This window comes from Daucus carota, chromosome 6 (assembly GCF_001625215.2).
Source record: "Daucus carota subsp. sativus chromosome 6, DH1 v3.0, whole genome shotgun sequence".
In the NCBI taxonomy this organism is placed as follows: Eukaryota; Viridiplantae; Streptophyta; class Magnoliopsida; order Apiales; family Apiaceae; genus Daucus; species Daucus carota.
Genome location: NC_030386.2, coordinates 15,136,278 through 15,156,553, shown reverse-complemented (window position 1 = coordinate 15,156,553; position 20,276 = coordinate 15,136,278). Strand labels below are relative to the sequence as shown.

The 20,276-nt window shown below is 33.9% G+C and overlaps 2 protein-coding genes and 1 non-coding gene across 3 annotated transcripts; all 3 read left to right on the top strand.

Moving 5' to 3' along the window:
• Positions 1-4,066: 4,066 nt before the first annotated feature.
• On the top strand, positions 4,067-8,051 carry LOC108225068 (uncharacterized). The gene is made up of 2 exons (XR_010284780.1): positions 4,067-7,059; positions 7,197-8,051. It is a non-coding gene; the product is annotated as an uncharacterized LOC108225068 (transcript).
• Positions 8,052-12,877: 4,826 nt separating this feature from the next.
• Positions 12,878-18,178, top strand: LOC108228082 (probable beta-1,3-galactosyltransferase 2). Its single transcript, XM_017403562.2, has 11 exons — positions 12,878-13,308; positions 15,206-15,302; positions 15,445-15,497; positions 15,593-15,804; positions 15,903-15,966; positions 16,163-16,235; positions 16,401-16,521; positions 16,926-17,013; positions 17,095-17,220; positions 17,301-17,410; positions 17,755-18,178. Exons 1-11 carry the CDS (start codon positions 13,193-13,195, stop codon positions 17,901-17,903), a joined length of 1,209 nt encoding a protein of 402 aa, XP_017259051.1. The 5' UTR covers positions 12,878-13,192; the 3' UTR covers positions 17,904-18,178.
• Positions 18,179-18,758: 580 nt separating this feature from the next.
• LOC108228083 (CASP-like protein 2D1) lies at positions 18,759-19,907 on the top strand. Its single transcript, XM_017403563.2, has 3 exons — positions 18,759-19,062; positions 19,238-19,349; positions 19,548-19,907. Exons 1-3 carry the CDS (start codon positions 18,899-18,901, stop codon positions 19,809-19,811), a joined length of 540 nt encoding a protein of 179 aa, XP_017259052.1. The 5' UTR covers positions 18,759-18,898; the 3' UTR covers positions 19,812-19,907.
• The last annotated feature ends 369 nt before the right edge of the window (positions 19,908-20,276 follow it).

The window sequence follows — 20,276 nt, the reverse complement described above, 5'->3', positions numbered from 1 at the left end:
ATGGAAGATAAGACAATGTCTTATATGGCAATATATACATGCAATATTAGATTTTGGAGGAACAAGAACTTTGAGCCAATAGATCAACCAACGGATTTAACAAAAGTGGTCCATCCAAACCGGGAGTGGAGACAAAGGTGGCTATAAAACTAGAAAGGTGGATAGATCCATAATCTGATTCTTCAACTATAATGAGCTTGGAGACTTTGCTACATAATTAATGTCAAAAGTCCAAATAAACTAAGGGGAGTAAAAGAGATTATATTAAGTTAAAGGTTAATTAAGTATGACTACTTGGTAAAAAAACAACAGGGCGCGAGCATTTATTGCTAAAGGAAAGTTTTGGGGTGCTTAAATAATGAGAAAGACCATGAGTTTAGAAACTATGCCTTCATGGCAAATGATCAAGAATGATCTCGCAATAACTCTAAGATACTATCTCTCATTATCGTTGATATGACAAATTAATATTCGATATAAAAGAATCATTGAAAATTTGAGTTCAGAAGTGATTCATCTGTAAACTAATTTGCTAACTGGTAATGAAGAAGTTGCTAGGTTATCCAAGATTGACACTGAACTATATGTATAAATCTTAATGGCTTAGATTTGTTTCAAATATCTCATAACACTTTTAAGATTGATAATAATTATCTTATAAATAAGATTGTTTGTGCTAATGAGATAGAAACTCATATAAAATAAGAACTTGCAGATAATAAAATTAAGATCAAAATTTAGAACTTTTAACATCTAGTCAAAACATACATTGATAGCCATTTTGTTGATCAAAAAGTGAGTATAGGTTTTGACTATGAAGAAGCTCTGCTCTTAAAGAGAAGAAGGAAAATATAAGGCAAAGAAGCTAGATGGGTGTTTTAAGTGATTGGCCGGCCTAATCAGTATTGAGCCGAAGGCGTAGGTTATTCAACTAAACCTATAATTCTTATTATCTGTAAAGTAAGAAATTCTTGTGAAGATTGGGAAAACTAGTTTGTAATTCGACTTTGTTGAGGATTTTACGTTATTAATATCCCCATTATATACTACTCGAAGTCTAAGTTAACAATAAATAAATAAAATATTGTCAAGGATATCATAACAATAACTACTGTATTGAACATATTGTCAAAGGTGTGTATAAGACAAAAAGTTCCAAAGCTACCATCGAGGCAAGCTCGACATCATCTTCAAACATGATCAAAAGAAATGAAGGAACACCAAGAATGATGATTGTTGGCTAGAGTACATGTAACATAATAAATTATAAAGATGACACAACACTTTATAATTTAAGAAAAATGAGTATATATTCAATTAAAAGTTTAATTGTCAACGACATTTTATGTGTGAGTGCAAGCAAAATTTTGAATATGGTTCAATGATTAATTCCTTATGAATTTTGCAAAGTCAATAAAAACTGAGGAGTAGTTTTATGATTGAAATTTGTCCACGGTGAACTTAAATCCAATGATTAAAATAATTTAGTAATACTGAAATATGAAATATATCGTATGTATATTAAAGTGATTAAGTCATACGTTATACTGAGTAGTAAAGGAAATTAGAAACATCTCCTAAATCACAAACCTTTTCTAAAAGTAGACCTCTTCCTAAATCGCAAACCTCTTTCCTAAATGTAGTGTTTTGACTCTTTTCAGCTCAAAGTAATACTTAAAATTTTTGAATATTACTAAGATGTGTTTATTATTATGATGTCAACTTGTGGTTATCTGGGGAGAAGCCCTCATAGTGAATTTCCTTGAGAATGAAGATCACTCAGGGATCAACCTCAGCGTAATCAGCAATCTTCAATTCCATAGTATGACGGGTTGTCCTCATTTGGAGGTCAAAGGTGATCATGAATGAAGGTCATTGGGATGTTATCCGAAGATGATTAATAATTCCCTGCATGTATTCTGGTGGGTATATTTTGGCGTGTTGTCTTCGACTAGGGGACAAATATGATCATGTCTTTAATGTTTTATGCTAAAGGAGCTTCTTCTGTGTATTCTAAGGAATTGTCCTCATAGGAAGGAAGCATTTGACCTCTGGACTAGATTGTTAAGCATTCTTTTCAAGACCTTGGGCTTTCGTCTCAGGTCTACTAGAAATCAAATTTTGGCTCTCCAAGAACTACGGGCTTGATCCCTTATAAATAGATATACATAGGCACGTTAAAAGGGGATCGGAAGCTGAAAATTGTGAAGGATAATCTACAAAACCACCACCTATTCGAGAGTTTTTCAACAAAGAACTACCATCACATATCTTGATTTCGGTGAGCAACCTCATATTCGTTGATTTCTAGTTCCTCTGCTAACAATGATCGAAGTGGATAAACTATTTCATCAAACTATTTCATCAAGAAAATCTCTCCTCTAAATTATAAAATGTCTCTGCATGTTTGGAGTATGCAACTGTACAAGACCTCTCTGATATAGGAGGACACTTTTTTCATATATGCTTATTTATATATATTATATATTAACAACAAAAATATATTAAATTAAAATAATATCAACTCGTGTATTTGAATTTGTGAATGGTAGCTTGATTCTATTTTTTGGTTTAAACTATGGAAAAAAAAACTTGTGATCTAATAAATAAAAGTTTGGGTTATACAAGTAGTAGGGCGGTACGTGAGTATGTTTATTATAAAATAAAATGACTTAAAAGCCGGGCTTGCCCCAGTCAAACAGGCTCTATAGCTAATTTGCAATAGGCTTGTTCAAGAGTACAAGGAACAAAAGTTCACAGGGAAGAATTCAGAGGGATGTATTGGATTGAGATTTTAAAACATTTTTTTACATTCATGAAATCCGAGGGTATTCGATTGGGATTGTTTGTAATCCATTAAAATCTTGAGGTATTCAATTGAGATTTTAAATTATGCTACAAAATCTGGTGGTATCCAATTGGGATTTTAAATTATGCTTTAAAATCCGATGGTATTCAATTGGAATTGTTTAAAATCTATTGAAATCTGATGGTATTCAAATGCTGATGGATTTTTTTGGATTTCATAGAATGATGGATTTTGTGGCATTCTTCGGTGTATTTTAGGTTTTTTGAAATCCCACCAAAATTAATGGGATTTTGAAGGCTTAAATCTCATCAACTCTGCGACATTTTATGAAGAATCCGCACAAAATCAAAATCACATGCAATCCATTAATTAAAATCCATAGACTAAAAACAATCCATTAAAATCCCAATCGAATACACCCCTATCAGTAAGTGGTGTGTCAGTTACTCCTAGTCCAAAAAACTTCTGCCATTGTTTACAGTTTGAACAGCGTCTCGAATCGACTATCGAGCATTGCAGCCAGACTCTGTGGCTGCTGATCAAAATATATAGGCTTAAATACACTTTTACCCTCAAAGTTTCACCCTATATACACAATAACCATCCAAGTATCAAAAATACGGTTCAGCCACGGAAGTTTCTTGTTATGAACGCTTTGACCACAAAAGAGAAAACCGGTGGGGAGCAGGGCCGTCTGCGAGAATTTTGGGGCCCTGTGCTAAAATATGAATTAGGCCCAAATAATAAAAAAAATATGTATATTATAAAAGTAAATAAATAATAAAAATATTATTTTTTTTATAAAATTAAAACAAGTCACTTAAAATAAGATAAATAATGTTATTAAATAATCAGTAATTCTAGTATTTTAAAAAAAAATTATATATGAATTTATTTGAGATATATTTATATTTCATTGAAAAGAATGAAATTTATAGTACATATGAAAAAAAATATCATATGTAAAAAACATTATGAAAACATTTAATAAAAGAGTAATTATTATAAAAAAAGTAAAGATACAACACAAAAGAATTTAAAATGCAAATAGACATAATAAACTAATCTATTAGATTATGTAATTATTTATCTATAAATAAATAGAATGAAAATAAATATAAAATTTTTAATTTTCAATTTCATTCTCTAAATTTTTTTATTAAATAAAACATTAATTTCTAAATTTTGAGGCCCCTATAGCTTTGGGGCCCTGTGCCGTCGCCCACCTTGCACGTCTCAAAAACCGACCCTGGTGGGGAGTGTAATTTACTTGCCGCTGAGGAGAGTGCCTGGTGGTAGCTAGGTACGGAGCATGCTGTGTAATTCTAACTTCATACACACTGCTCCCGCTGTTGTTTTATTTCAGACATTTTACGTAAATATAGATGGTGTATCGACTTATTTATATCACTTATTTGTTTGGACTTATTCCAACATTTTTTTTAAATAAATTAAATAATATTCATTATTTTAATATATTTTGATTACTACCTCGATCAGTCATTCTCGAATATATTTTGTATCACTTATTTGTTTTGACTAATCACAATATATTTTTAAAACTATTATAATCGATTAAATATTATTTATTATTTTAATATATTTTGTTTACTGTCCCGATTAATCCTTCCGACTAATTCCCAATATATTTGTATTACTTATTTATTTCGACTAATCTTAACATATTTTTAAAGACTATCACAATAAATTTAATATTAATCATTATTTTAACATATTTCAACATTTGGAGAGGAAGGGTGGCCATAAGGTGAAACTAGTAAAGAACTTCACAAATGAAGCAAAAGTAGAACAGACAGAAATGGTGACCTCACCAATTAGTTACGATTTCTATAAGAATGTTTAGGACTAGCAAACCTGTAAATCAAACATATTTTCTTTTAGTTAAAATCTAGATTTTCCCAGTATAAGAAAATTTTAAAAATATATTTTAACATATATTTATTTTAGGTTACTTCATCAAGAACAACACTATATTTGTTCATGATATTTGGCCGCATATTTGTTCATGGTATTTGGTCACATTATTTTTGCGTAATAATTATTACTGCTTCTACATTACATTCGTGATTTTCTTTACATCAAAGTTAAGATTTTTTTTTTGAAACTATTAAATTTGAGACTTAGTCATGTGTTTATCTGAAAATTCTATGTATAATGCTAAATTAATTTTACTTAAATATAATTTTTACGATTAATTTATTTTGTGTAATAATAACTTTTGTGTTTACATTACATTTGTGGTTTTCTTTACATCAAATTTAAGACTATTTTTTTGAATCAATTATCAAATTTAAGACTTAGTCATATGTTTATTTAAAAATTCTATGTAATAATGCTAAATTAATTTTATTTATTAATAATGAATAAAATCTCATATCAGCTAACGAGTTCGCCAAACAGAGTCTAAAGAGAAATAAATTGCTTTCTACATGGTGTTATTGGTTACCGGATCACGTCAGAATTATTTGGTTGGTGGTTCGGGCCTGTTTCGTCTCAGGTTTCAGATAATAGTACAACAGCAGCTTTAGACAGTGCACACATGCTTGAACCGCAAGTGACTTACAATCCCTCCCGGTTTTCACTTGTGCAATTTGGTTCTGGTCAAAGTGTACATATATAGAAAGATCCCTGGCTGAACCGTACATTTTGATACTTGTGTGGCTAGTGTGTATATCGGGTGTAACTTCGATGGTAAAAGTATATTTAAGCCAAATATATATTCTGTTTTACGGATGCAGAGATGGATTTAAGCTCATGTTCCACGTGTTTGACGGCCACTAATCACCAATGGTTGCCTGCTTGATTGCAACTGGTTGCCTACTGGATCTCATCACCAGAATACTGCTAGCTAAATCAACCGGAGTCATTGAATCTGGGGGCGTGCTGTTTTTTTTTAAATTGTTGAAATATTCCCAAGATTCTCTTCTTTCTTACAAGAGCGGTTGAAATGGTCATAACCAATTGCGATAACTTATTTTGTTTTTCATCATTGTATCTCTGCTGTCTTTACCTGGCCAGATACACTGCATGACGGCCTACATGTGCCAGATTTGACACATAGCAGCAACTTGTTATCGGTAAAGAATCTACATAGAAGGTCCTTATCTTTTTAAATCCTGGATCAGCACAAGTTCAATTTTTTTTTACATTACTGTGTTTTAGACTTCTAGTTAAGCATGACCAATCGTCAAACTCAGGTGGTAAAATTTACATATGAGTAATGCTACGTACTCCAAATTTTGTTTCCAAATGACGTGACAAACACATGGCTAGTTTTAATTGGATGGTTTATGTGCATACATGAGTTCCATTATTATTAGCGTAAGTGGAACCAATCAGTCATTACCAACTAGATTGGGAACACATTTTTGGGTACCTAGCATTTTACTTTACATATTCTCCAGATAGCGACAGAAAATGAATTCTACTGATGTCACTCAAGAACATGGTTTAGACTTGATTAATTTTCGTTTTTGCAAAACAAACCACTGCCTTTTGAGTATTCTGAACAATTATGAAGATGTAAACAATGGTTAATCACTGCAAATGAATAATGCAAAGGGTGTAAAAGTGAACTTGTAATATGCTAATGTTGTTTCTGGCCGAGCAGGGAGAGGGACCCTGCTGAGGTAGCTTCCTCTTTAAAGGTTAAACTACGACAGCAGCAACCGTGAAAGATCATAAAAGCATGATTGAGCTCAATTCTTTTTTAGTTTTAATATCATTATGGGAATAAACTGTGTCCAGATACGGTCAAGTTGCATCGATGAAACAGAGATTATTCTACGAAAAATGTGGCAATAATTTTTCCTCTACCAATGCCATTTCTTTTTCTATATATAATGAATCTTGTAGACCACCACTTGATCAACAAAGTGCACCTACTTTGAATCTTGAATCAAGTGTCTCTTGGACCTCTCCTTCTTTCTCCTTTATAGTTTCAGTGGAGGTCATTCTCGTCGAGACCCTTGTTAGGTTGTGCTCATCCTTCTGAGTTATTTATCGATGATTTGGTAAAATCTGTTATGTCATTATAATTAACAATCTCCGTCAAAGTCAGGCTGGCAGAGACAAAAAATACAATCTCAGGAGACCAATGAAATCATAATTGAGGAATATATAGTGACAGCGGTGATATCACTCTTTTTTCGATTGCTAAGTCTATTTTCCTTCGGTATGATTTAAATCTCTCCCAACTGCTGCCTCTGAAGCCACAAGAACAATATCAGGTAACAAAAGATTGTATTAGTAAAGCTAGAACAGAGTCCATCACAATTAATTAGTTTTTTTTTTCTTTTTCTAATCTTAGTTACTTCACTTATTTTAAGTTGTGCCTTTCTTTGAGTTGCTGTTGTTTTCATGTCAGAAATACAGGAAAGCCGTCGATGGAAGGCAGGTACAGCTTGTACAGCCCGGGGAATAGTGGCTGGAGTTCCGCGAGGAATGAAGAACTGCAAGAAGAGGATGTTTGGGGTTTTCTTGGCCAAAGCAAATATATCTCTTCCGAAGCTAGTAATTCCACTTTCTCACCTTATAATGCTCCCCGAGGCCTTCCCACCGCAGCCAAAATGATCCCGAGAACGCATAGCAGTGCTCACCAGGAGCCCCTGACTCAAATTTGCCAACAGTCTGCCCCTGTAAACATTCCAGATTGGTCAAAAATATATGGCAAGAGCTCCAGCAACAAATCCCTGTGGCTTGATCACGACGACAATGAGGACGACAATGGCTACAACGAATTCAGAAGACAAAATTGGGAAAGCGATGAAGATGATATCGATGACACTATGATACCTCCTCATGAATGGATTGCCAAGAAGCTAGCAAGAAATCAGATCTCTTCATTTTCTGTGTGTGAAGGAGCTGGCAGGACTCTCAAAGGAAGAGATCTCAAGAGGGTAAGAAATGCAATTTTAAGCAAAACAGGATTTCTCGAATAATTAGTACTCTGATCATCATCATTATCATGATTAGTGATATAAATATCACTAAATATGATTGACAATGTGATGGTGAATCCGAAACATGCAGTATATTAGTAATCAAGGGTTGTTTTCTACATTCATTACCATATGTAATTTGCATAATCTTGTTGATCAAATGTTTAATTAGTATTTGTAGCAGGAAATTAAGCAAGAATCTTGGCTAGCTTAGTCCTAGTTTTATGTAATTATGTAACCAAGTAAAACCTCAGTGATTTAGTTATTGTGTTGTTAAAGCAGTACTCTCTTCGTCTCAAGATAAGTATCGTTTCGATTTGTTGAGTTTTAATTTAAAAAGAGGAGGACAGACAGTTTCATAAAGAAGTGCAGGAGTAGAAAAGAAAATGAGAGATTGACAGGAAAAGATGGAAACGATTCAATAAAAATAAGGTGGTGGGATCGGTGAAAACAAAATAAAATGAGAGCGAAAGTGATGGAGCACTAACTTCTTTCGTCAGCAGTTTAATACAGTAATAGTATTTACAAATTATACATGGACGAGGACGAGTTTACAAATTAATGTGTGCAGAAGTTGAGTTGAAACCTCTGCTGGACAAAGACAACTTCTACTTCGCTTTCTCCACTTAAATCATACCACCGATAAACTACGAGAGTTTGAGAACATCTCCAGAGTAATTTCTTTTAAAAATTACTCTCGTAAATAATTTCGTACTTCCTCGTTGGAACGTATTCTCGTGGATGCTTATTCGTATAACTAAAACTATTATTTTTAAAATATTTGTTTTTATATTTTTTGAAATAAAGATGTTAATATAAGAATCAAAAATTATACGCCATCTACATCAATGATCAAGTCGAACAAACTATTAATTACGATCGCTATTCTCGTAAAAAGACAGTTAAACGATATTTTGAAAAAAAATGTATATACAAATACAAGTATCTGAAATCATTCTCATTGAATTATTGGTACTCTCTTCATCATGTCCTGACACAGCTATCATTAGGGCCGGCAATTTCGGGTTTCGGGTCGGGTTCGGGTCGGGTTGACAGTCGCGGGTCAAAAATTTACCCAACCCGAACCCGACCCGAAAATTTAATGGGTCAGAATACCCAACCCGAACCCGACCCGCACTACCCGCGGGTAACCCGAACCCGACCCGAAAATTAATATTTATTAATAAAAATATTTTTTTAATAATAAATAAATATTATTTTAATCCAAATAAATTAATTTTTATTAAATTAAATAATTTTATATTAAATTTAACTAATAAATTTTATAAAAATAATATAAATAATATAAATATATATAATATTTATATTATATATTAATTTTCGGGTAATTTCGGGTCAATTTCGGGTAACCCGAATTCAACCCGAAAATGACCCGATTTTTCTGGGTTGATTTTGGGTCAACCCGAATTCGACCCGAACCCGAAAACCCCCAACCCCAATTCGTATTTTGCGGGTCGAATTCGTGTCGGGTTGTCGGGTCGGGTCCAATATTGCCACCCCTAGCTATCATTGAGCTATCGACCAGAATTGCGATTTCATACAATATTTCATCACTAAATCAAGACTCATGCTTATAATTAGGAAGCGAAAAACAAAACCCTCAACAGGGAGAGAAGAGAAAAGAACCTGAAAACACAAGTCGAAAATCGAAATAAGAACAAATTGAAACAAATGAAAATAATAAATTTAGATATGACGCTCGAAACCGCAAGATAGACGATTAACTCTTCTATCCGATAAGTTCCGCTTGAATCGAATAAAAAAAGACAAAAAGTAAATCAGAAGTTCCGATGATGTAGATCTAGAAAAACAATCAAACGAGAGAAATCCTTCATTTCAAGGGAGATTAATGAAAGAAATAAATCAGATAAAACAAATAATAGAATTGGGGTTTTCCACTGGTGAAAGTTGATGGTGGTCCTCAGATAACAAAGACGGCTACTTAGAAGAACAGAAATAAATATTCCAAGATTCTGTTATGTATTTTCAAACCCGAGTTGAATATCCTCGAATTTTATGAATGAATATAAATTTTTTAAAATTTTAATTGAATACGGTCCTAAAACTATCTTAGCCCTCGGACTTTATTTTATTGCTAATAATCTGTTTTCACTCTTTGCCGTTCAGCCGTGTGTCGCCTTAATGGGTAAATTTGCAGCCAAGTTCTGGTTATAAATTGTCGGTGCGAATGTTACTGGACGCGCTAAACCTCACTGTTTCTCCGTTCCTCTGTCAGCAGTCAGCAGTCAGCAGGCAGCACTAATCACTGCCGGTAAAATGAATGGACTTTTATGGTTCGGAGCGGTGTTAAAGGAATCTGTTGGGTTATCGATTGAATATTAATTGAAAATCGGATATTAATCAGAAGTGACATCGGATGTATTTTAACATGTTTAATAACTATTATATTAATTATTTATTAACAAATATATATTTACTATTATATTTGCTATATCAAAAATTCTTTGATTGTTCATAATTAAAGTAACATGGTGTTTTAATTTTAGTAAATTATTATATCTATTTCGATTAAGAAAAATTTATAAGAATTAACCGGATTTCAAAAATCAAATCGGCCTGTCACATTATTGGAGATTGATCCGGGAATTTTAGAACACTGGTCCGGAGAGATTATAAGATTATAATTCTTTTGTTAAAATTAATAAGCTTCCATATATTAAAAGGATTTTATATAGCACCCGTTGCGTCAAGATATCTAACTTGACCCACTCATTTTATTGGAGAACTTATTTAATCTACTATAAATCAAATATATATCGGTCTGTGTTTGGAAGTTAGAGGTTTACGTGTTTCAGAGGTTGACCATTTCAATCCTCTAATGTTAGTGTTTGATAGTTAGTGGATTGAAATAGAGGTTTGGGTTCAAAAAAGTAATTTTCAAAAAATTACTTTGAGAAGTTTTATATGTTAGAGTTTTTGGTATGTGTCATAAAGGGCTAATCAAACAGCTATTTACCAAATAGTTTTACAAGAAACCGCTAATTCAATCCGCTAGCTAGTCAAAACATCTGATTCAACCGCCAACAGTTAACCGCTAATTTTCAAACATGACCGAATCACTATTCATATCTTTTTACTTAGGTACTGTTTGGGGTTGCCGCAGACAGCAACAACAGCTTTTTGCTGAAAAACAGATGAAAAATTGTTTGGTAAATCTAAAATCAGCTTTTCCGAACAACAGCTTTTAGTTGAAAAGCTGCTTTTAGAAAAAGAAGGTCCTCTCATCCTTTTGAAAAAAGCTGCTTTTCAGCTTAATCACAGGAAACACTTCCTTCAACTTACCATCACACTTTATAATGATTTATTACACCTACTAGTTATAAACATGCAAATACTTTTTAAGTCCAATAATATTATGGGTCTTTCTAGTGTGTGCCCATGGGCACACATTAAGCACTAAATTTGATAAATTTGGTGGATTTTGATTGGTGGACTTGATGTATATGCAAGGGGCCATCCTTATTTATGATTAGATGACCAATAAAAATGCACCAAATTCATAGGAGTTAGTGCTTATTATGTGTGCCCATGGGCACACCATAGAAAAACCGTAATATTATACTTGAATGACCTGCAAAATTGACTTTGAAAGAGTTTTCAAAGCCTCACATTGCATTGCCACCATAATTTGGCGATCCTATTTCTAGCTCTCATTTTCTGAATGACTCGATTGAAATACTTTAAGTTTCTAAGTTCTGCAAAACTGCGTTAATGATTATTGCTAAGAAAAATGATTAACAGACATGTGATTCTATCACAAAGAATAACAAACCTCGTTTGACATCTCTTGTCCCAATTTTCTTGAGATTAATTTGCAGTATTTTTGTCTTTTTATATCAAATTAGATATTGTCTCGTTAGAGCACGATTAGATAGCTTTTTTTTTTGATTGACAGAAGAGCACGATTAGATAGCTTAGTGGTGAGTTTATCCTCTATTGTCCTGGGACACCCGAGTTCGATTCTGGCTCACCTCGAAAATTATTAGAACAGATACTAATTTGTAAAACATATAAGCCTTCATGTTAAAAAAAAGAAAAAAGATATTGTCTCGTGAAGAAGTGAAATTATTTATAAGATTGACCTGAATGACAGGTATCACGGGTATCAGTTAGGCTGTGTTCACTTCATGAAATGGAATGAGGGAAAAATGGAATGAAAAATTATATAGAAATTTTAGGACAAAAAAAGAAAGTATAAAATAATATTGACAAAATATGAATGTAGTTAAATTTATTGTGAGAAAGATTGTGAAGAAACATGATGTAAGAATGGAATGAAAAATTATATAGAAATTTTAGGACAAAAAAAGAAAGTATAAAATAATATTGACAAAATATGAATGTAGTTAAATTTATTGGGAGAAAGATTGTGAAGAAACATGATGCAGAAAAGGAACGAGCATTCCTTCCAAAACATGTGGGTTAAAATTATAGTTAAAATAATAAGATTGGAATGATTGAAAGAATGAAAATTATTTACATTTTCTTTAATCAACATCATTTTAGAGTACAAAATTCATTCTATTCTCCCTTCATTCCATTCACTCCAAGTGAACACAACGTCAGTGATGAGTGAATCACAAAAGTATATTTATGTACTGCCATGTTAGTTGCATGTGCGGTACCTACCTTACTACTGTCTCACAGGTCACCCATCACCTGCTGTAACACCTTTTCTATTACTACTATTTTCGAGATTTTAGCATACAAAATTACAAATGATCATAAAATTATTTTATCATTTTTTAAATAAATTTTTATGTCAACCATCTCATATTCTTATTTCTAAGTTTCATTCGTTGATCTTTAAGTTCAACGTCCAACGATGCTCAAATACAACTAAAGGTTACTCCCTCCGTCTCCTCGTTTGTTATGTCAGAGACGGGGTTCGACACGCATTTTAATCTTTTTATAAATTATTTAAATATTTTTTCAGAATAAAAATATTTTTGAAACATATTTTAAATTTATTTATATATATAATTAATATCGTTATTCAACTCGAACAAAAAATAATTTGGGTGAGGACATTTTAAATTAGTAGCAGTAGAAGAAGATTATTACAGTAAAAGGTTCGTGGTCGGCCGTAGAAATCAAGACACTAGGTGCTGTTGCCAACTCTCATCAGTTTCTACACCCACCATTTAGCTCATCTCTCCACTTCTTTCTCTTCCCCACACTCAGTTTTATACTATTATATTGTATACCCACACAGAAAGAGAGAGAGAGAGAGAGAGAAAACACCAAGCTTTTCATTCTGCTTCCAAACTTCAAGATTGGTTCAGTGTGATCTGATTTTGCTTCTACTCAACATATTTGATGACCCATCTGAGAATTTGATTGATTGATTGCTTGGGGTTGAAAGTAGAGGAACAAGACAATGTCTTGGAAGAACAGAGGAGGGGAGCCTCATTCAAGAAATGCTGTTATTTCCAGGAAATTGAGTTTTATTATGTGTATTGGCTGCTTTTGTGTTGGAATGCTCTTCACCGACAGGTTTTTTTTTTGTCTATCTTGCTTCTTAGTAGGGTGTTTGAATTGTATAGATGGTTTATTTTTCGAAACTGGATTCTGCGAAGCGGAGTTCTGGATGACTTTGTTTGTGTTTATCTATTATCTCTGATTTGTATGCTAAATGTTGTGTTTCTTGTAGAATGTATAATTTTGTGGATTTATTGGTGGCATGAGTATTGGTGAATTTGATTGTTAGGTTTGGAATTGTGCATTTGTTGTATTTTAAGAGTAGTCGAGATTGAGTAAGGATTAGGGAGTTCCTAGTGGCTAGTGGTAAATGTGAGTATCCCCTTTGTTGATGTTAGGGTCATGGATTCCAATAAGTTTGGGCTTTCTTTTTGGGGTGAAAGATGGTTGTTGAAGGTTTTCAGTATTCGAGTGTTGAAAAAGTAAAAGTTATAGCTTCCATTTTAGGATAGAAAGATGGTTGTTGCATCCTTTCATCATTTGGGTGTTTAAAAGTTAAAGTTCTAGCTTTCATCTGGGACCGAGATTGAGTAAATTCAATTATTATGTTCACATGATCATTATGACATCAGATCAGGATGTGTAGAATTTCATTTTTTTCTGCCTTTAGTTTTCCAAGTTCTCTACTCTCCACCTAAATTGCTTTAACTCAATTTAAAGCACAAAGAATACTCAATTCACCAAGTTCACCAATACTCAATTCCAAGTTCTCTATTAAATTTCATTAATAGAAGTACTTCCTGCCCATCAATCCCCTAAGATGTTAAGACATGAATCATGAACGTAATAATTCAATTCCTTAAGCTGATTGAATATGCATATTATTAGTCACCTAAGATTTTCTGCACAAAGGGGAATGCACTCAGTTTTTTGGTAATTGGTCTGCATTCATTTAATTGCTTTTCCCCTTCATAAAAGCACAAAGAATGTTGTCATGCTAATTGTAGATGCTTAGAATGATATATGCTTGGCAACAAGAAGCAATAATTTCAAATATATACCAATGGAAGACGTGGTTTGAAAATTGTTAATGCTAAGTTTACTTGGTAGTGTGTAATTACTTTCCCCTTGAGTTCTTGGAGAGATAATTTCCGTAGAAGTAGTTGCAGATTGTCCATATCAAAGTGAACGTGCGAGTTTGGTGCTACCAGGAGCTGCATAAATGAAAGATGGATCTGACATAAGTGCAACAATTTCAACTGGAAGGTGTCAATTGGTTAAAAGTCCCATGGCCGTAGGTAGCAACCTTCGTTGCACTTTGGAGGGGCACTCACCTAGAGTCTAGAGTTATTGATTTGGTAATATACGTGTTTTTCTATGCATTAGATTTTAAGTACACCGGAAGAGGTTGAGAACTCTGGACCTTATCTAGCACTAGGATTAGCTTGCTATGCTGGCCACTACTGATTTTCATTTCGAACACCCAATTCATTGAGGCTGAATCCACCAGCCTCTTGTTACCAAAAGAAGAGGGGGGCCTTACTACACTACAACTGGATGGGGCACTAAATCTACATAACTGATATTTCATTCCCTATAGATATCTGCATGTACAATGAGAAATCACTGACAAAAAGTTTGCACGCCCTACAGAAAGGCCAACTAGCAGGCAAGTGTTCACCAGATTACTGAGGAGACATTAGGGAAAAATTGACAACATAAAAGTTGACCTAGTTTAAGTATCAAAATGACTGTTTCTTATTAACCACAATAAGTGACTAAACTATTCTAATAAGAGTATATTCTTCTTGATTAGTACATGTCAAGAATGATTTTGTATGTTTTATCTGAGTGAGATATATGATTGGCATGTACCTTAAGTAAATCCTCCTTTTGCTGCTTGTGTCCAAACTTTCATGATGAATACAAGTTGCTTGTTTATGCATGACATATTAATGTCTAGTTATTTTAGAATGTGGGCAGTTCCAGAAGCTAAAGGGATATCAAGATCTACTAGGATTGAAGAGGAAAAGCTAAAATTAGTTGCAGAAGGTTGCAATCCAAAAATTGTAAGTGTTATGAAATTACCAAGAACCCTATACCTTGCTAAAGAACATGACGCATTTTGTTCAGCATCACCCCTTTGCGCCATGTGTTAGTTTTTAAATTCTCTACTGCTTGAATGTCATCTGATAATTTTCCTTGCATCAGGACAAGGCAAAGGATTTTTCTGGAGAAATTTCAAAAACACAGCACACTATGCAGTAGGCTTCTTTCTTCAAATAAATAGATTTACTGTTATTGATATTATTTTAAAATTTATGTTCAATTTATTTATGGAACATATGCCTATGTGCAGGTCGCTAGATAAAACAATATCTAATCTGGAAATGGAATTAGCTGCAGCAAGGGCCGTGCAAGATTCTATACTCACCGGTATACCTGTATCTGGTGACTTGAGTGTAACTGAATCAACAAAGAGAAGAAAGTATCTAATGGTGATCGGCATTAACACTGCTTTTAGCAGCCGAAAGAGGAGAGACTCTGTTCGTGCGACATGGATGCAACAAGGTTAACTATATTCTCTACATCTTTTCGTGTGCACTTATCTTTAATAACATAAGTTGTTTGTTATTTGATTATATTTCTTTACAATTTTATGTTACCAGGCGAAAAACTAAAGAAGCTTGAGGATGAAAAAGGCATTATAATGAGATTTGTAATAGGCCACAGGTGGGTGGGGCTTGAGCTTGTTACTAAGATCAATCCAAACTACAATTACATTCAAGTTGATCTTTTTCTTGAACAGTTTTTTTAATTTAGTAAAAATATTTATAATTATTATAGAAAGGACTTTTTCTTGGTTAGCTTTCTAATAAGGTATCTAAATGGACGTTCATGTCTCCAATGCTTTTCTTGTTGTCATCAGTGCCACGTCAGGTGGTATTCTTGATAGAGCTATTGAAGCAGAAGAGCAGAAACATGGAGATTTCTTGAGGCTGGTATGCAGTTCTCTTTATGTTCTCAACATCTTCAGCTATTGTTAAATGAACAATTTAGTCAGGCCCACACCCATCATCTCATGCCAAAGATTCCATTCCATTGCTTACTGATTATTTGAACAGAATAGCTGACAGACACCTCTTTTATTAATTAAATCTGAGCAGGACCATGTTGAGGGATACCTTGAACTCTCAACCAAGACAAAGATATATTTTGCCACTGCTGTTGCTTTGTGGGATGCTGATTTCTATGTGAAGGTTGACGATGACGTACATGTAAACATAGGTAAACATCTAATGATATTGGCATCTTGCAGATCTATATTCCATAATAATACAGGGCTAGATGTCTGCTCATAAAAGCCGGCTAAGTAGCTGTAGTCTGCTAGTTTGTTTGAAATTCACTGAAATCATGTTCACTTTTATTTAATTAGAATTCAAATTTAGGCAAGAATTGGTAATGGCAGAACCTAATGATACATGTATAACATATAATGGATCATTACTTGTTAAATTGAAATTTGCAGTTCAGGTTCAGTTTTCTTAATATAGAAATAAGCGAACACAGATCATTCCTAGAGAAAGTGACTCTAGTTGAGTACAGAAGGAAAGTTATGATATGTATAGAAGTTATTATATCACAAAACATTGACAGAGATTAATCATGCTGTGGTCAATGTACAAGTGCAGCAACGCTTGGAGCAACTCTAGCTAGGCATCGATCAAAGTCCCACGTCTACATTGGATGCATGAAATCTGGTCCTGTCCTTGCTCAGAAGTAAGTAATAAGTCCGTCCCCACTTAATCATAATTAAATATGTGACCGGTTTTCTTGACCAAATGTTAATTATATTGTCAGGGGAGTGAGGTATCATGAACCTGAGTACTGGAAATTTGGTGAGGAGGGAAACAAGTATTTCCGTCATGCTACAGGACAACTATATGCTATTTCGAAAGATTTGGCCACCTACATATCCATAAATCAGTGAGTCGTTGATTTATTCAAAAGCCTTTGTATTCTATTTTTTCTTCCTATTGAGTCTGACTAGTCAAATTATTACGTAGGCACGTGCTACATAAGTATGCCAATGAGGATGTCTCGCTGGGGTCATGGTTTATTGGACTAGATGTGGAACATATAGATGATCGGAGATTATGTTGCGGGACGCCACCTGGTATTGGTTACATTTACATTTAATTCTGCACACTATAATAGAATTAGCTAGAATTCAAAAGTTTGAAAGCCGCTTGCTCTTATAATTGCAAGACTGTATTAGACCCGCTTGCTCTTATAATTGCAAGACTGTAGTAGACCTTCTGTCTGGTCTGTCGGATATCTTGTTTTATTTTCCTAATATTCTGAATAGAAGCTAAATAGCTACTAAAATATATTTGAATATCCGAAGAAGGATAGAATAACAAAATTATAACGTATAAAGAGAAGCTATAGCCAACTATATAGGTTAAAGAAAACTAAAAGCTCAACGGTTGATATAATATATCCATTATGCTGCTACAGATTGTGAGTGGAAGGCTCAGGCGGGAAACATATGTGTTGCTTCCTTCGACTGGAGCTGTAGTGGGATATGCAGGTCATCTGATAGGATTAAGGAAGTTCACAGACGGTGTGGTGAAGGTGAAAATGCTCTGTGGAGTGCAGTCTTCTGATCGTCAAATATTTTTCTTGGAGGCTCAAATTGCATAGAACCTGTACTTGTTGAGATATTATGTGTAAATTTTAGTGTGCATATTACCATCACTGGAAAGATATAACAAAAGAGGTAGCTGTTTATTGGAGGGTTCTGTTCTGTTTTAAATGAAGAGAAGAACCCCTATAGGAATCCATCTGTTTTTCTGTAAACTACCACTTGTCTGCAGTTTCCGTTTATGACAAATGGATATACTATATAATTTGGGCATGCAGTTTTGCCTATTGATTATCACGATATCTGTTTATTCAAGTGTCTGTTTTGTACATTTAAATCAAGGTTTGACAGAAATATAATGATTTATTTGTCATCCTTGTCGACGAAATCTGTAGAATGTGTATAATGATTAAAGCTCTGGGGTTCTTGATGAAATAATTACCTGCAGTGACTTCTTTAGATTTTCATGAATTATAAAGTTAGTGCAGCAGATGGAAATCCATGCACTGGCGCCATCTGTTGATTATGATCTTCTCTTTCGCCTACAAAACTTGTACTACTTTGTTTTTTATCCCATACGAAGGTTGAAATATAATGCTTGCTTTTACATATTTGTATGTCAAGTAGTCGTTGCTCTTAGACCTTAACTGAATCATTATATTAACACCATTTATGCTGGGAAGGAAAATATAGTAATTCTTGCATATATATGCAGTGCAGACACATGGATTAACATTAGCAAAACACACCAACTACAACCTACCTCAGCATGATGAAGCTTCCTTTCTACTTGAAACTGTCCCCAGGCCATTGCTTCTCTCTCTTCCCACTACTTGCAAAGATTTATACCACTCACTTCCCATTCACATTACCACTTCATCTATTTTGTCCCACCATATATATAGCATCAGTGTTGCTGCTACTATCTCCTTTATAGTCATCGACATAAGTTTTTTCTTTTAATTTACAATATATAGTTGCAGCAAAGCTCAGTTGTTGGTTAGAGTGAGAGTGATCATGATACTTGCTGGTGAAAATGTACCAGGCCTTAAGTTGGTCGATTCTTGTCTCAGGTTGTTGGTTATTCCTCTGAGTTTGGCTTCCATATGTTTATCTGTCAATAATCGCCAAGAGAACTACGTTTATGGGAAGCTTCAGTTCAGCAATTTGAAGGGATTCAAGTAAGAAATTCTTTTCATTTCTTCTCAAGCATCTTTTTTGCTGTTATATTTTTCCTTTGCGTGATCAGATGGGGCTTCAGCCTGCTATGCTCCCCGGGGCATGTACAGTTTTGATAGACATGTTACATATGTATTTGAATATTTGATACTCACACATGTATGAATGTTGACACAGATATGTAATCTGCATTAGTGCTTTCTCCGGTGGGTATGCTCTTCTTGCAGCTGTATTCACTTGGGTCAGAGTCTTGGCTAACAAAGCCTGGCTCTTCTTCCTATCTGATCAGGTCAGCTTTCCTATACAACATAATACATAATATTAATAAGATCATGTCACGATAGTCAAGTGTCTGCTTGCTAGCTATTCAATAGATCATGACTCACTAATGCGGGAGTCTTGTGCACCAGACATAAGAGACTTGGCCATATGCACACACAATCTGCAAACGACGAATTGAGCTTTAAAAATTGGTTGGTCTATGCAGGTAATAGCATACTTGCTGATTACATCAGTCAGTGCCGTGGCAGAAACATCAAACTTGATGTACAATGGTGCTAGAGAAGTGTCATGGAGTGAAGCCTGCATTTCTTATGGAAAATTCTGCAATAAACTCATCCTCATTCTGCGTGTCAATGCACTTGCCTTCTTGTTTTTTCTGATACTGGCTCTCATCTCAGCTTACAGAGTTTTTAGTTTATATGAGCCACCTTGTATGCCTTCTAAAGAGGTTGAAGAAGGGAGGGAGTAAATTACATAATATAGCCTTTTAACCTGTGTTGCTTGCTTGCTACTCTGTAATTCCTTTTGTTTACTCATAATACAGCAGTCTGAATATTCAAATTTCGTGTTCATTTTGTTCATTTAAGTAAGTCAATAACTTAGAGCATCTCAATTCTCATGCGGTTCCTAAATGATTGTTTGAAGAACTAATATAATATATAACTCATAAATACACCCCAACACCACTACTCTTATGTTGTGTTTGAGTGGAGAGAATGGAATGAAATGACTAAAAATAAATGAAAATAATATAGGCAGGAGGAAAGTTTTTTGAAAAAAAATTTGAGTGAATGCAAAATTGTTATGATGAGATTTGAGAAGGAATTGAGTATAGGAAGAAATGGAGCATTCCGTCCTAAATTGGGGATGTGATCTCTAGTATATGATGTAAGAGAATGGAACATAGAAAAGAATGAAATTTATAAAGATTTAT

Excerpts from the sequence above, each read along its gene's own strand:
- LOC108228082 (XM_017403562.2), top strand. The coding sequence starts at position 13,193 with ATGTCTTGGAAGAACAGAGGAGGGGAGCCTCATTCAAGAAATGCTGTT. Across the intron at positions 15,303-15,444 it reads AAGGTTGCAATCCAAAAATT|GACAAGGCAAAGGATTTTTC; the intron begins GTAAGTGTTATG and ends TCCTTGCATCAG. Across the intron at positions 15,967-16,162 it reads AGATTTGTAATAGGCCACAG|TGCCACGTCAGGTGGTATTC; the intron begins GTGGGTGGGGCT and ends TGTTGTCATCAG.
- LOC108228083 (XM_017403563.2), top strand. The coding sequence starts at position 18,899 with ATGATACTTGCTGGTGAAAATGTACCAGGCCTTAAGTTGGTCGATTCT. Across the intron at positions 19,063-19,237 it reads AGCAATTTGAAGGGATTCAA|ATATGTAATCTGCATTAGTG; the intron begins GTAAGAAATTCT and ends ATGTTGACACAG. Across the intron at positions 19,350-19,547 it reads TCTTCTTCCTATCTGATCAG|GTAATAGCATACTTGCTGAT; the intron begins GTCAGCTTTCCT and ends TGGTCTATGCAG.